At 33.1% G+C, this 12,338-nt stretch overlaps 3 protein-coding genes across 3 annotated transcripts; 2 read left to right on the forward strand and 1 right to left on the reverse strand.

The window, feature by feature from the left end:
* The first annotated feature begins 29 nt into the window (after nucleotides 1–29).
* Nucleotides 30–2,123, forward strand: LOC128883886 (eukaryotic translation initiation factor 2 subunit 1-like). Its single transcript, XM_054136739.1, has 9 exons — nucleotides 30–171; nucleotides 228–539; nucleotides 589–673; nucleotides 727–813; nucleotides 1,091–1,203; nucleotides 1,257–1,449; nucleotides 1,510–1,575; nucleotides 1,627–1,680; nucleotides 1,731–2,123. The coding sequence occupies exons 2-9, from the start codon at nucleotides 229–231 to the stop codon at nucleotides 1,968–1,970; spliced, it is 1,149 nt and encodes a 382-aa protein (XP_053992714.1). The 5' UTR covers nucleotides 30–171; nucleotide 228; the 3' UTR covers nucleotides 1,971–2,123.
* Nucleotides 2,124–2,668: 545 nt separating this feature from the next.
* LOC128884470 (uncharacterized) lies at nucleotides 2,669–9,414 on the forward strand. Its single transcript, XM_054137901.1, has 17 exons — nucleotides 2,669–3,218; nucleotides 3,285–3,761; nucleotides 3,847–4,010; nucleotides 4,099–4,300; nucleotides 4,381–5,085; nucleotides 5,231–5,357; nucleotides 5,444–5,643; nucleotides 5,720–5,932; nucleotides 6,179–6,594; nucleotides 6,651–6,825; nucleotides 6,881–7,003; nucleotides 7,061–7,274; nucleotides 7,321–7,587; nucleotides 7,710–7,826; nucleotides 7,915–8,121; nucleotides 8,186–9,187; nucleotides 9,257–9,414. Exons 1-17 carry the CDS (start codon nucleotides 2,919–2,921, stop codon nucleotides 9,412–9,414), a joined length of 5,067 nt encoding a protein of 1,688 aa, XP_053993876.1. The 5' UTR covers nucleotides 2,669–2,918.
* Nucleotides 9,415–10,177: 763 nt separating this feature from the next.
* LOC128884471 (eukaryotic translation initiation factor 2D-like) lies at nucleotides 10,178–12,268 on the reverse strand. Its single transcript, XM_054137902.1, has 4 exons — nucleotides 11,605–12,268; nucleotides 11,393–11,556; nucleotides 11,160–11,260; nucleotides 10,178–11,090 (listed from the first exon to the last, which is right to left on the reverse strand). Exons 1-4 carry the CDS (start codon nucleotides 12,266–12,268, stop codon nucleotides 10,178–10,180), a joined length of 1,842 nt encoding a protein of 613 aa, XP_053993877.1.
* Nucleotides 12,269–12,338: the final 70 nt, after the last annotated feature.

A 12,338-nucleotide genomic window follows, 5' to 3' on the forward strand; every position in this document is an offset into this window, starting at 1 on the left:
ATATTACTAAGAAAAAAAACATACATGCAGTGTACATGTGCAGTAATTTACAGACGAAGCGCGTCTTATAACGTTCATCGTTTTTTGATAAAAAGACCGACCGAACGTTTTCAATCTGACACCCTTCTTCCTCAAAAATTTTTTCTCTCAAAAGAAACCCCGTTTTTGCAGGTGACATTTTATTGAAAAAAACTTATTAACGAGTCCAATTGAGTATTTTTTTAAAGAATGGCGCTAAAAAAAAAAATAACGTGGCAACAAGGATCTTCTCGATTTGACCTGGGTGATACCCGATTTTATGAAAAAGAATTTCCAGAAAAAGGCGACATAGTCATTGTGAAAGTGAAGCGGGTTGCGGAAATGGGTGCTTACGTTTCCTTGTTGGAGTACAGCGGTTTAGAAGGAATGATTTTGATGTCAGAGCTTTCGAAAAGACGTATACGATCTGTTAAAAAAATTGTTCGAGTTGGTCGTCACGAAGTTGTTCTTGTTTTACGTGTTGATAAAGAAAAAGGATATATTGATTTGTCTAAAAAAAGGTATACTTTTAAATGCTTTAGTGATTATGATCCTGAAAAAATTTATTAGAGTTGCCCCTGAGGAAATACGTCGATGTGAAGAACGCTTTTCAAAAAGCAAAAGGGTTCATCAAATCATATGTCATGTAGCTCAAGTAAGAAGGAGAATTTACAATTTTTAAATTCATTTTATGTGAATTAAATATAGAAACATCATATGCGTGCTGACGATCTTAATAAAATTATTACATGGCCCCTTCAAAAGACATATGGCCACGCTCTGAATGCTTTTAAGGTAAAATTCTCTCTGATTGTTGTTTTGCTTTTCTTTAAAATCATTAGCTTAAATAAAATTACGCCTATTACATTTTGTGAAATGCCTACTACCATTCCAATTTCCTTTCTTTTACCATGTCCCGCTATAATTACTTTTTTAACGAAATATTAAAACAGATTTTATGCTCAATTTACTATTTCTCTACATGTATTTGTTTGTTTATTCCAATGTTGAAAAACTATCTAATAATGTTTGTATTTTGAAAAATTGTTGTATAACTTTACGAAATCTACAGAATCCGGAATTCCTTACGACAATCATTCATACATTTGATCTTTCAGATGAAGTCAAAGAGTCACTTCTTGCTGATATTAAATTACGATTAGCTTCACATACTATGAAAATGCGGTATGTTATCAATACGTTCGACCTTTTTCGATAAAGTGTTTTCACGTTAATAGAGCCCGTGTTGACGTATGGTGTTATGGTCCGGATGGAGTTGAGGCTGTTCGTGCTGCTTTGCTAAAAGCTAAAGAAGTGATCTCTGCTGGTTATGAATCGGCGAATGTTAAAATTAAACTAAAAGCACCACCACAATATACCATCATAACAGAGTGTATAGATAAAGCAGACGGCGAGAATCGTTTAAATGCTGTGAGTTCGCGCACATCCAACCTTTGGATTTTGTTTTTGGACTTTTCAACTGTATTACAGGGTATTCAAAGCATGATAGAGACAATATCTCAGTACCGAGGAGGTGACGGAAAACAACAAGGCGAAGTAAACCATGCCAATGTTTGTTTGTGTGGTGTTATACGTTTTATTTTGTAGTTTTTAATTATTGGAGGTGATGACGATAAGCTTCTGGAAGGGACAGACGATGAGGTTCATAATTTTTTTTTTTATAAAAAAAACAGTGTTTTAATGCAATTCAGAATAAGAGCGACGACACTTCGTATGATGATTCTGAGAGTGACTCGGATGATGATGAAGAAGAAGAAGAGGAAGAAGAAGAAGAAGAAGATCAAGGGATGGGTCTCATCGAAGATGTTGAGGCTTTACCCGAAGGTCCCCAAGATGATAACGACAGTGACAGTGTGGAAAGTAATGAAAGCTCTTCAAAAAACCGAAACCCATCAACAGTTTTTGTGAAAAAATGTGACGCAGAAGCATAGCAATCGACCACACAAAAAACATTAAGTTATTGGTGTGTATTGCATGATTTTCAAAACATAGCAAGGCTAAAATTGTAATGTAGTACAATTTTGATGTAGTCACTTTTTTAGCTTATAAAAACCTGTGAATGTACACAATTTTTTTTTGTTGAAGCCTTCTACGAAAATGCAAATATTTTATGAACTCAAAAAATTGTTGATTATTTTTAAAAGTATTAACTATTTTTTTTTTTCAAAATAATCATAAACTATGAGAGAAATCGTTTAATATTGTCTTGTACTAATGGATTATGTTCGGAACGGAATTAGTTAACGTTAGTGTTTGTTTGTCTTGAAGGGGGAAACCAGTCAAAGTAAAACGTCCCTCTGGGTAGCCTTTTCATTTGCATTACAAAAAAAAATAACGATTTTTAATTATTTTCAACATTGAAAAAAAAAAACTTTAAAGTGAATTTGATTTACCATAATTTGATGATGTATTCTTTTTTTTGCAAGTATTTTCTAAACATGAATAACAAAGATGCGTAGATTAATTTTTATCAGTTGCAATGCTTTTACTTTAATGTACATTTCATAACAGGAAGTGTTGAGAATGAATACAACAAAGTGTACTTAAATTCGCTGTTTTTTAGATCAATTCGCTGTATTTTAGATCAATTTGAAAAAACAAGTTTTAACAGAATAACCGAGCAATGATACATTGTGTGTGAATAAAAGATTTGTTTTAAAGAATTCTCAAAAGTGCATTTTTTACATCGAAACATGCAATCAAGACATTTGATATTTCAGTAACTTGGTATGAACGATATAGGACTGGTGTGACCTAGAATGTTCGACTGAATGTCGAGTGTTAGTGAATTTCCCGCTGACATAAACACAATTTTGGTCGTTAGTTTATACATTTTTATTTTTTAATCTCTGAGCTTAAGGTTTAATTTGTCTTGTAGTATGTATCACTTCATTACTAAAAAATATCCACAAATTGTTGATGAAGTATCAAGTCAAGCAATTCTTCCATTTTGTGATGTGTACCTACATTTAAATGGATACATTGAAACTTGTATAAGTAGAAGTATAAAATACCCACATGTTTCCTTCGAAGAATCAATATTTCTTGCTTTGATTCAACATATTGAACATATTTTACATATTTTACGTCCTCAAAAAAACTTGTTTTTAATTTTGGATGGTGTTATTCCATGCGCATTACATCCCAATTTACTTGCAACACGTTTTTTGAATGAACAGGTATGTGTGCGTGTCTTTCGCTTTTCTTAAAGTGTTACAAAATAAGTTTTTTTTTTTTTTTAATAGAGCCGCTTAAGAAAACTGGAGTCTTTTTGCTTTTCTCAAACTAAAAAAAAAAAAAAACACCGGTTGAAAGTAAAAAGAGAATCGGTCAATGAAAATCAGTTAAAACACGGTTCGGATCCCTCTTTTCATACATTCTTTGATAGTTATAATACGCTTGCTGGAACTCTTTTTATGAGCAAACTTGAAGATTTTTTAATTCATTATATAAAATCAAAACTGGATTTTGATCTCACATGGAAAAATTTGAACGTGATTTTTTCTGGTTCAAACATTCCTGGTGAAGGAAGACATAAAATTTTATCATTTCTACGTCACTTGTCAACCTTGCGTGACTCTCCCGCAACACGTCGTTGTGTTTATACGCATCATGAGAATTCTTTTTTAACTTGTCTTATGGCACCTGTACAACATTTATTTTTATTACAAAATTATGCAATAAAAGAGGAATGTATTCAAAAGCAAAAAATTAATTTTAATGTAGGAGTTTATTCGTGTTTTCTTTTTTGTTTTTTTTTTAAAGTGTTGTTTCACCAAATTTTTGTTTTTGTATTTTCACTTTCAGACGTTCTACGGTAAAGAGTCTTATTATTTAATACCCATTCACATTCTTCGTGAATGTTTATTTCTTGATATTGTATCTATCAAAACGCTGCATAAACACTTTTGTAGTCCACTTGTAGCTAAGACTTGCCTCCCACCACCAACCTTATCAAAGGAAGAAACCATGTATGCTGCAAGTAGTGCGACCATAGCTCATTCGCTTTATTTGCCACAAACATTTTTATCAAAATTATTTTTGAATACTTGTTTTCAGAGACTTTCAACAACACAATCAATTGTCATCTTTACTTTCGAGCATGTCTGATGCTACGGGTTATAATGGGAAATGTTGCGTCAATGATTTTGTGTTTTTATGTATTTTGTGTAACCATCATATATCGTTGCGGTTACCTTTCATGGATATGCAGGAAATGTCTTTTCACCAAATTCTCTTCATGTATAATTCCTATATTGGCGTAAGTTTTTGTTCAACCATGTTGTGGGTTTCATCGATAATTTTAGTTTTAATAAATCCTGTGCTTTTTTTTTGTCTTAGTTGTTTTCCAAAAAAGAAGAAGAAAAAAGCTTAACTGACAAAAATGGAACGATTCAATGGGATAATTTGTTACAATTTTTAAAGCTGTGTAATAATGAAACAAGCATAAGACAAACTGAAAAAGATCTGAAAGTTCTTAAAACTGTCAATAAAACGAACCACCATTCATCAAAAGTTGTTTCTTGTTTGTCTCATTCGTTGAATGAAGCTGAACAATTCCTGTCGTCTACTCCCGAAAGCGGAACTAAAATTTTAGGATTTGTTGATGCCACTGCGTTACCTATTTTTAATACGGTCCATCACAACATTAATACATTTCCCACTCCACAAGACTATGAAACTTTTTATTACTCTTGGTATTTTGGATGGAATTTGTTGAACGAAAGCGACGCACGCAAAATTCAGCATGTGGTTCTAAATTATTGTAAAGCATTACAGTGGACATTTTCTTATTATTTTAATGGAGCCACCGATTGGTACTGGAGCTACCCTTATCGTTATCCTCCGTTATTTTTATCTCTTTTGAAATTTGTGCCTACTTTATCCAAAATAAAATTAACCTTAACCCCAAATGTGTACTGTTCTTCCTCTCAACTTTTGGCCTTGTTACCTTCTTCAAGTATTAGCTTACTACCAGAAAATTATCAAAAGAAATTTTTAACTGAACGTTTTACTAAATTCTCGAATGCGAATAATTTGCTTTCCGTAAGACGTTCTTTTTTTTTGTGTGTCTCTATTTGTATACGCGAGTGTATGTGTAACTCTTTTCTTTCCGTTCTCTTCTTTTTTCTTTATATATTGTAATGATTTTCAATTCAATTTTTTATTTTATAATGTATTTTGATTGTAGGTTATGAAAAATGTCCATTTTACTTTAACCTATTTTAAAAATTTTCGAGCTTTTCTACAAGAAAATTCACACCTTTGTATACCAACACCTCGAATCGATTCTCCTATCGCGTTATTATTTAAAAAAAGTAAAAAGAGATTTAAAAGAATTGTTTTTGTTAATCAAAAAATTCATACACAATGTGATGCTGTGTGTTCTTTTCGTTTTTAATAGATTTGGAGAAAATTGCACCTGAACCCGCCTTAAGGTTGAGTAAATGGGAGTTTTCATTAATAGATGCTGTTTGTAAAAAGGTGAAAAATATCACGCCTAACATTATTAATGACAATTTCCAACAATGGTATCAAACTCAAGTGATCAACGATGACCTTCACTACCCTTTTCCTATGCTGTCTTATTTGGATATATTTCAGGTAACATGAAATTTAAAAAAAAAAATTCCCTAAGGAAAAATATAAAACGTTATATCATTTTTTTGGGTTGGGCAAGGTGTCACTGGAATCTTCCAACAAAGCAGCGTGCTTTAATGGCAACGAGCAAAGTATGCAATTACAGTTACATATTCGTTGCTGGGAATCGTTTAAAGAAACCGGCCCAATTCCTTCACAACATATAGAAGACGCATGTTTTCAACTCTTATATGAACATTTTCACGATAAAACATTATTTTTTGATTACCCTCACCAATCTGCTGGAAAACTAGTATGTTTTCTAATTTTAAATAAATGCAAAAGTGTAAAATAGACTTAACTTTTCTATAACATCACTGCTATTGTTATGATACTTTTAATAAAATTTAACTTATTCTCAAACTCTCGTTTCACACTTTTGATGCGTTGTAAAACAAAACCTTTTTGTTTTAGAATAAAAAAAGATAAACTTAAGATTTTTTTTATAAAGTAGTTTTGGGAAAAGCTTTAAATTTCTTTTTTTCCTTTTATAAAACAGGTCGGCATCTTTGGTAAAAATTGGTTTTTTCGACGGCGAGATTTTAATGATTTGAATGAAAACGAAATGTATTGTGACTTGGATATTTCAGAATTACAAATGTATTCCAGTTCAGTAACAGGTGACAAATCGAGTAAAAAAAGCTCTTTTTTGTACATTGCGTCACCACATTCTACAAAAACATATAACCAAATTTCACAAACATTTCATACTGAATCCCAGGAATCGGGTTTTCACTATGATTTTTTAAATTGTCCTATAACGAGTACCATGATGAAAAAAATATTAGAAAAAGCTGTGCACACGGGACATAAGAAAAAATTTCGTGAATCTTACGCGTTATTATCTTACTCCCCTCAAGAAATCTTTATTGAAATTTTACCCTTATCTGATATAATAGTTTCGCAAACCAAAATGTAACCTTTTTCTTTGACTTTACTTTTTTTTTCCATTTTCCTTTACCTACCATTAGACAATATAAAGTGAAAGCTAAAACGATATATCGACCACTTTGCCTGTTATATCAAAATTATCCTCAGAAATTTTTAACGAATACAAAGCGTAATACGGAGAAAATGCCTCTCTTACCGGGATCCCACGTAATGTGCGTCAACAGCTCTAACCCTCTCTTTGGATGTACGGGAATCGTACGTTTTTCGTTTTAAAAAAATGCAACCTTTTGTTAACAAGAATCCTTTTTAGTTAAAATCCGTTGGAGCCTCTTCTTCTTTAACAGAAGCTATTATTCATGTTTACCAAGAATCTTATGATGAACGCTGGACCATGCAAAAGGAAATGTATGAAATTTCAGCGAACGATTTAAAGGTATCCGTTCTTGTATGACGTTAGGGTAGTACGTAAAGAGCACTGTTTTTTTTTTAGATTACGGAATGGTACTATATTGAGGAAATGTCTCAGATGCTTGACATTCCTTCTCATGTCTTGCAAGCGTTAACGCAATATGTTTGGGTTGAGACGAATTCTCATGTTTCCTTAGATATCGGTTTTAATTTAGTTTCTCTTGAAGAGAATAATGTTTTCTGCATCCCATCTTATACCTCTTTTATACCGGACTATAAGGAGTCCCTGAGCACAGGTAAAATTATTTGACGTGAGGTGGCATCGCTACAATCGGTTTTTAGATATGAAACCACTTTTCTCAAAGACTTGCATTGACTTGTTACGGACATTAACCACCACTTACCATTCACTGGTAGTTGCATTGATGAAACAGTCTCGTGTACACGATCTTATAAGAACCAGTAAAAGTCATCCTATAAAAATTTCATCTTTCTTTCCCCATAATACTTTTGAAAAAACAATTTCAAGTTTCATTGCTTGGCGAAATCAGCAACCATTCTTCCGCATGAGTAAAGCAACACCATCAACGCAAAGTTTGAGCCTGGAAGGTATTTTGTAATCTTTTGTTTTTTAGCGTTTGTAAAGTTAGTTTATGGGCTTATTGCAAAGTTTAACATTAGTGACATACCTTGAGCAACAAAAATGTTTTTTTTTGTATCATGTAATTTAGGCATCAAACGCATGGAGGCATATCAAGAGCAATGGTTTCAAAAAAAAAGAAAATGCTTCAAATTATGCATCAAAAACTGCAATGAAATTTATCCGATTGAGCAAGGAATGCTTCCAGGTAATTATTGCCACTTGTCTTAAAGTTTTTGTCGAGAACAATTCTTTAACTTGGCTTGTTTGAATTGTGTTTTATGTAAAAACTAAAGACGTTTTACTTGCGGCATCCCCTTTGAAATATTTTTTAAAGAAAGATTTTTCTTTTCTTGGACGCCTACTTGTTGGTCAAAGAGTGGTTTATGCTAAAATGGATGGTTTTCTACCCTTTGGAGCGTTTGGTTGTGTGTCTGCTACAACTATAGGGCCCGACGGTTTAGAACAATGGGTGGAATTGATTACTGAGCAACGTCACTTAAGTAAGAATTCAAAACAATGACCAGTCAACGTGTTGTGATTAAACGCTTATACAATGAATTCCAGATTGCACAGATTTAGGAACACGATGTTCGCCGTTCCGTGGAGTTCGTGTACCTACATCATCTCTGATTAGCATTGTTCCTGTTATTCTTCCTTGGGGTTTATCTATAGCATCGTTATCAAATTATCAAGCGTTAATACAAGAGTCAGTGCAACAACTTCAACTAGTTATTCAAAATAATGCGTTGAATGTGTGGCATTCGGATTCTCCTATTATGCGGCAACTTATGTCAGAGATGAAAACCCTTACAACGTCTTACGAAACCGAATCCATTAACCAAAAGTTAACCGATTGTGTTAAGGACTCTAAAACGTTTTCACAAGATGTTCAAATAAATTGTTTTAGTAATGACAACGCACACAACGTGAATAATAAATGTGAAAATGACGAAAAACCACTTTCAACAGTAGAACGCCTTTTACAATATAAAATAAAGTTACACCAAAATGACAATCGTCTTGCTCAGGTTAAAAGTCAGACGGATAAACCACCTGAATCGACGGCACACACCGAGTATCCATTTGAAAAACCAAACCAAGGGAACGAGTGCACTGTAATAAGAGAAGACGATTTGAATCAAACTCCACAGAATTGTCAAAAAGACTTAGTACAACTTTTGCAATCATTTAAAAAAGATAGCAACACTCAAATTCGACCTACCAATACGCAAGCTTCTAATAGTCACTCTTTATGTTTTGCTAATATTCAAAGTAACGAAACCTCTAAGTACGCCACAAAATTAAATAAACAACAATCTCAAAAAAACGGCATGACATTGATGTCGCAGCATCCGCCATTTGCCAATTTTTCGGGATCTGGTCACGAATTGCTAACGCTATTGCAACAGCCACCAAAAGCTTCAGTTTTTGCATCAGAAACACATAAAAAAAAAACTCAGCCAATCTTGGATGTGTACATGAATGATCATCCTAGATATTCAAACAGGGTTAAATTTTCTAGTATGCCGTCCAATAATGTCTCTTTATTGTTTACGAAACGTAGAGGTATACAAAAAATTTGAATTTCATGAAGAGTTTTTATATTGTGATTTTTTTTACTTTATACTATTTTAGGAAAAAAATGTTTACCTCCAGAAATATCTCAAACAGCAAACCAACGGTGTTACTCAAAGTCTGGTCAGCATTTGATACGTATTTTGAAGCGCAGTACAGTTAATAATCCAGTCGCTCCAGCCTGTATTCCAACGTTCCATCCAAGGCAGTCGCATTGAAACATATGGTTTACACGAATAAGGACTCTGTTTTGTTAAAGAAGAAAGTTGAAATGGCAATTACTAGTTATTGATGCTATACATGGTGAATGCCAATAATAAAGCTTTTTTTTTTAATTTGATAAAAGACAGTAACACGAATATTCATTTTAGTGTGAAAAGATGTTTTCCGTTTCGTAAAAAAGGTTTCATTTAAAAAACATGCCAAACATTAGCATGCTTTTATAATTTAAAAATTTTATTCATAAACAAAGATAGTCAATTTTTTAATGTGGTACGTAGCGTCATTAGAAAAGTTGATAATTTAGCAACTTAACGAACGTCGCTAAGAGAAAGATAGTAATGTGTTTCTTAGGTTTGACATTACGGAGGGTAGCCAATTCATTACAAATTGTAGAATGCTCACTACATTTATTCGTCTTAAGAAAAAAGTTGGGAGTTATCTTTTAAAAGTTTTTTTCCGTTTGTAAAACAAAGTAAAAACTCGAAAACAAACACGGTTGCTTCACTAAACTTTTTCGTGGCACCTTTTCGTTGGTATGTTTAAGCCATATCAATAGTCAACAACAATAAGTCTCACATGTGCACCGGCTATCATTGGTAGGTACAGAGAAGATGTTAAAAAAAATATGTCATGTTCTTAGAGTATCTTATTAAGTAAATATAGATTCTGATGTCTCCAAAAGTGACATTCCTTTGTAGAAACTACGTAATAAATGTGCAGAAGAAAACGGTGTGCATCTTCTTGAAAATAGGTAAAACCTTATGATTTTGTAATATATTTCCTTGGAACACCAAATTGCTGAGTGAGAATGTCAATCGCAGCCATAGAACTGGAGCCTTGAATAAGGACAAGAGAATTTTCAATTTTGCTGGTCTCCGTACCTTTCGCGCAAACAACACGTGCTGAAGCGGCTACCGATTGTCTCAATAATTCCGCAAGTCGTTTCGCGTCAACATCGAATAGATAAAGATTTTGAATTGTGGTAATGCACTTTGTTCCTTGACGTTTTTCTTCTTTAATATGAATTGTTTTCATTTCACCTTGATACACTCGAAGATTCTCCTGATTCATATCATTGGAATCGGTAGATCTTTGCATAAAAACTCCATGATAAATGGATAAGAGAGACAGAAATTGATTCAGAACATCTTGATAAGGAAGATGAATAGGAACATCTTCTTTAGTTTTTTGTCTATGCTTCCGAGTTAAAACACAACTTTTCAATGTTGAGTCTAAAATGACCTGATTTGTTCCTGAGTCTTGCTTTATCAAAAGTTTATGATTGTTTATATAGGCGGCTACAGCTTCAAAACATTGAGACTTATCATAAAATTTATTTAGATAACGTGGTACGATACCGATTTCTTTAAAAATACTAAGACTACAGGAATTCGGTTGGTAAAGTTTTATAACACACCATCCTTCTACTTTATTGTCTTGCTGTTCTACAATTTCATTCTTAAGCACTGGGAATTTAAAATTTTTACTGGGAGCTTTGAATGTTGTGTTTAAGTTTATAAATGAATGTGAATTTTGTTTATTGAAATCAGTTGCTAGTTGTTGATGAATTTTAGCATAACTGACGTATAAAGGGTGCAGTCGTTGAATTGTGACGATTTTCAAGCTCTCACTATCTCTTAGCTTACGAAGGATTAGAAGCTTCACATCTTTGCTGTAATATTGAAGAAATTTATTAAACCTTCGATAAGATGATCGTTTCACGTCACAAGGAAGATGGTACCCTTTTTCAAGATCAAAACCAGGTATGCTTTGACACAAACTACGACTTTGTATAATGTAATCTTCTTCAGTAAGACATTCTACAGTACAATTTTCTTTTTTCTGTAAACACTTAAGAAGAACAATTTTAAAAGGAATTTCGCTTGCTTGTTGTCCCATCAAACTATATAAACCAGAAGAATCGAAAGGACAATCATTATCACGCAGTGTGGTATATAAAACATGTAATAAAACCAATTCTAAAAATGTATCAATGATTTGAACAGGCCATTCAACTTCAGTAAAAACTTTAGAACCCTTCTCTTTCATTTTGTCTTTGATCATTTCTTCTCCGATAGTATGTGATTCTATCATACAATCATCACAGCTCTCCTTTTTTTGTTCTTTTTCAATGGAATCTGCATCACACGTATATAACGAATGATGGTTATTTTTTTTTATTCTACCTTCCTTTTCCACTAGACCATCCGGATGTTTCCGCACTTCTACATCCCCAACAGGTTCATCAACGCTTAATTTTGACCCCACGCCCATGTCAAGTATCCCTTTCGGCAATATTCTGGAAGCATCAGTCCCTGTCACCCAAAGAGCATCTCCGTATACATGAAATACTTCTAAAGCTTTTCCTTTCCCTTGTTGAAACAATGTGTGATCAAGGCACGTGACACCAACAGCAAAGGGTATTTCGTTACCAAGAATACGTATTCCAAACACATCTCCTTTATTAAATTGAGAAGGGTAAAGTAGTTTATCATTATTGGATAACATGATTCCAGGGGTCATTAAATCGGCCCCTCCAAGAATAAAACGACTCACGTCAGGATGAATGGTGAAGCAAGGGATCAAATGAGGTATCTGTTTTAAAGCATAAATTGTAGGAATATAGAAAAATCCAGGATCAACATGTTGATCCACTTTAAAAAACATGGGGTTGCCTTGATGATTATAATAAACAGTTATTTTAGTTTGAGGTACTTTTATAAAAGTATTTTCTTCAGAAATGTTCATCAATTCATTTTCCGATTTTCCATCCAAATTAAAATTTTTGTCATGTATGTAGGCAAAAAGTTTTTTACAATCTTTCTTCCCTAAGACGCTACGTCCAGGCATCTTAAACTTTTTTCTAAACAGCATTGGATCTGAGTTCTACTCAAACGAGACTCGAATTTAAAGTTTCTTC

This window comes from Hylaeus volcanicus, unplaced genomic scaffold (genome assembly GCF_026283585.1).
Source record: "Hylaeus volcanicus isolate JK05 unplaced genomic scaffold, UHH_iyHylVolc1.0_haploid 12237, whole genome shotgun sequence".
NCBI lineage: Eukaryota > Metazoa > Arthropoda > Insecta > Hymenoptera > Colletidae > Hylaeus > Hylaeus volcanicus.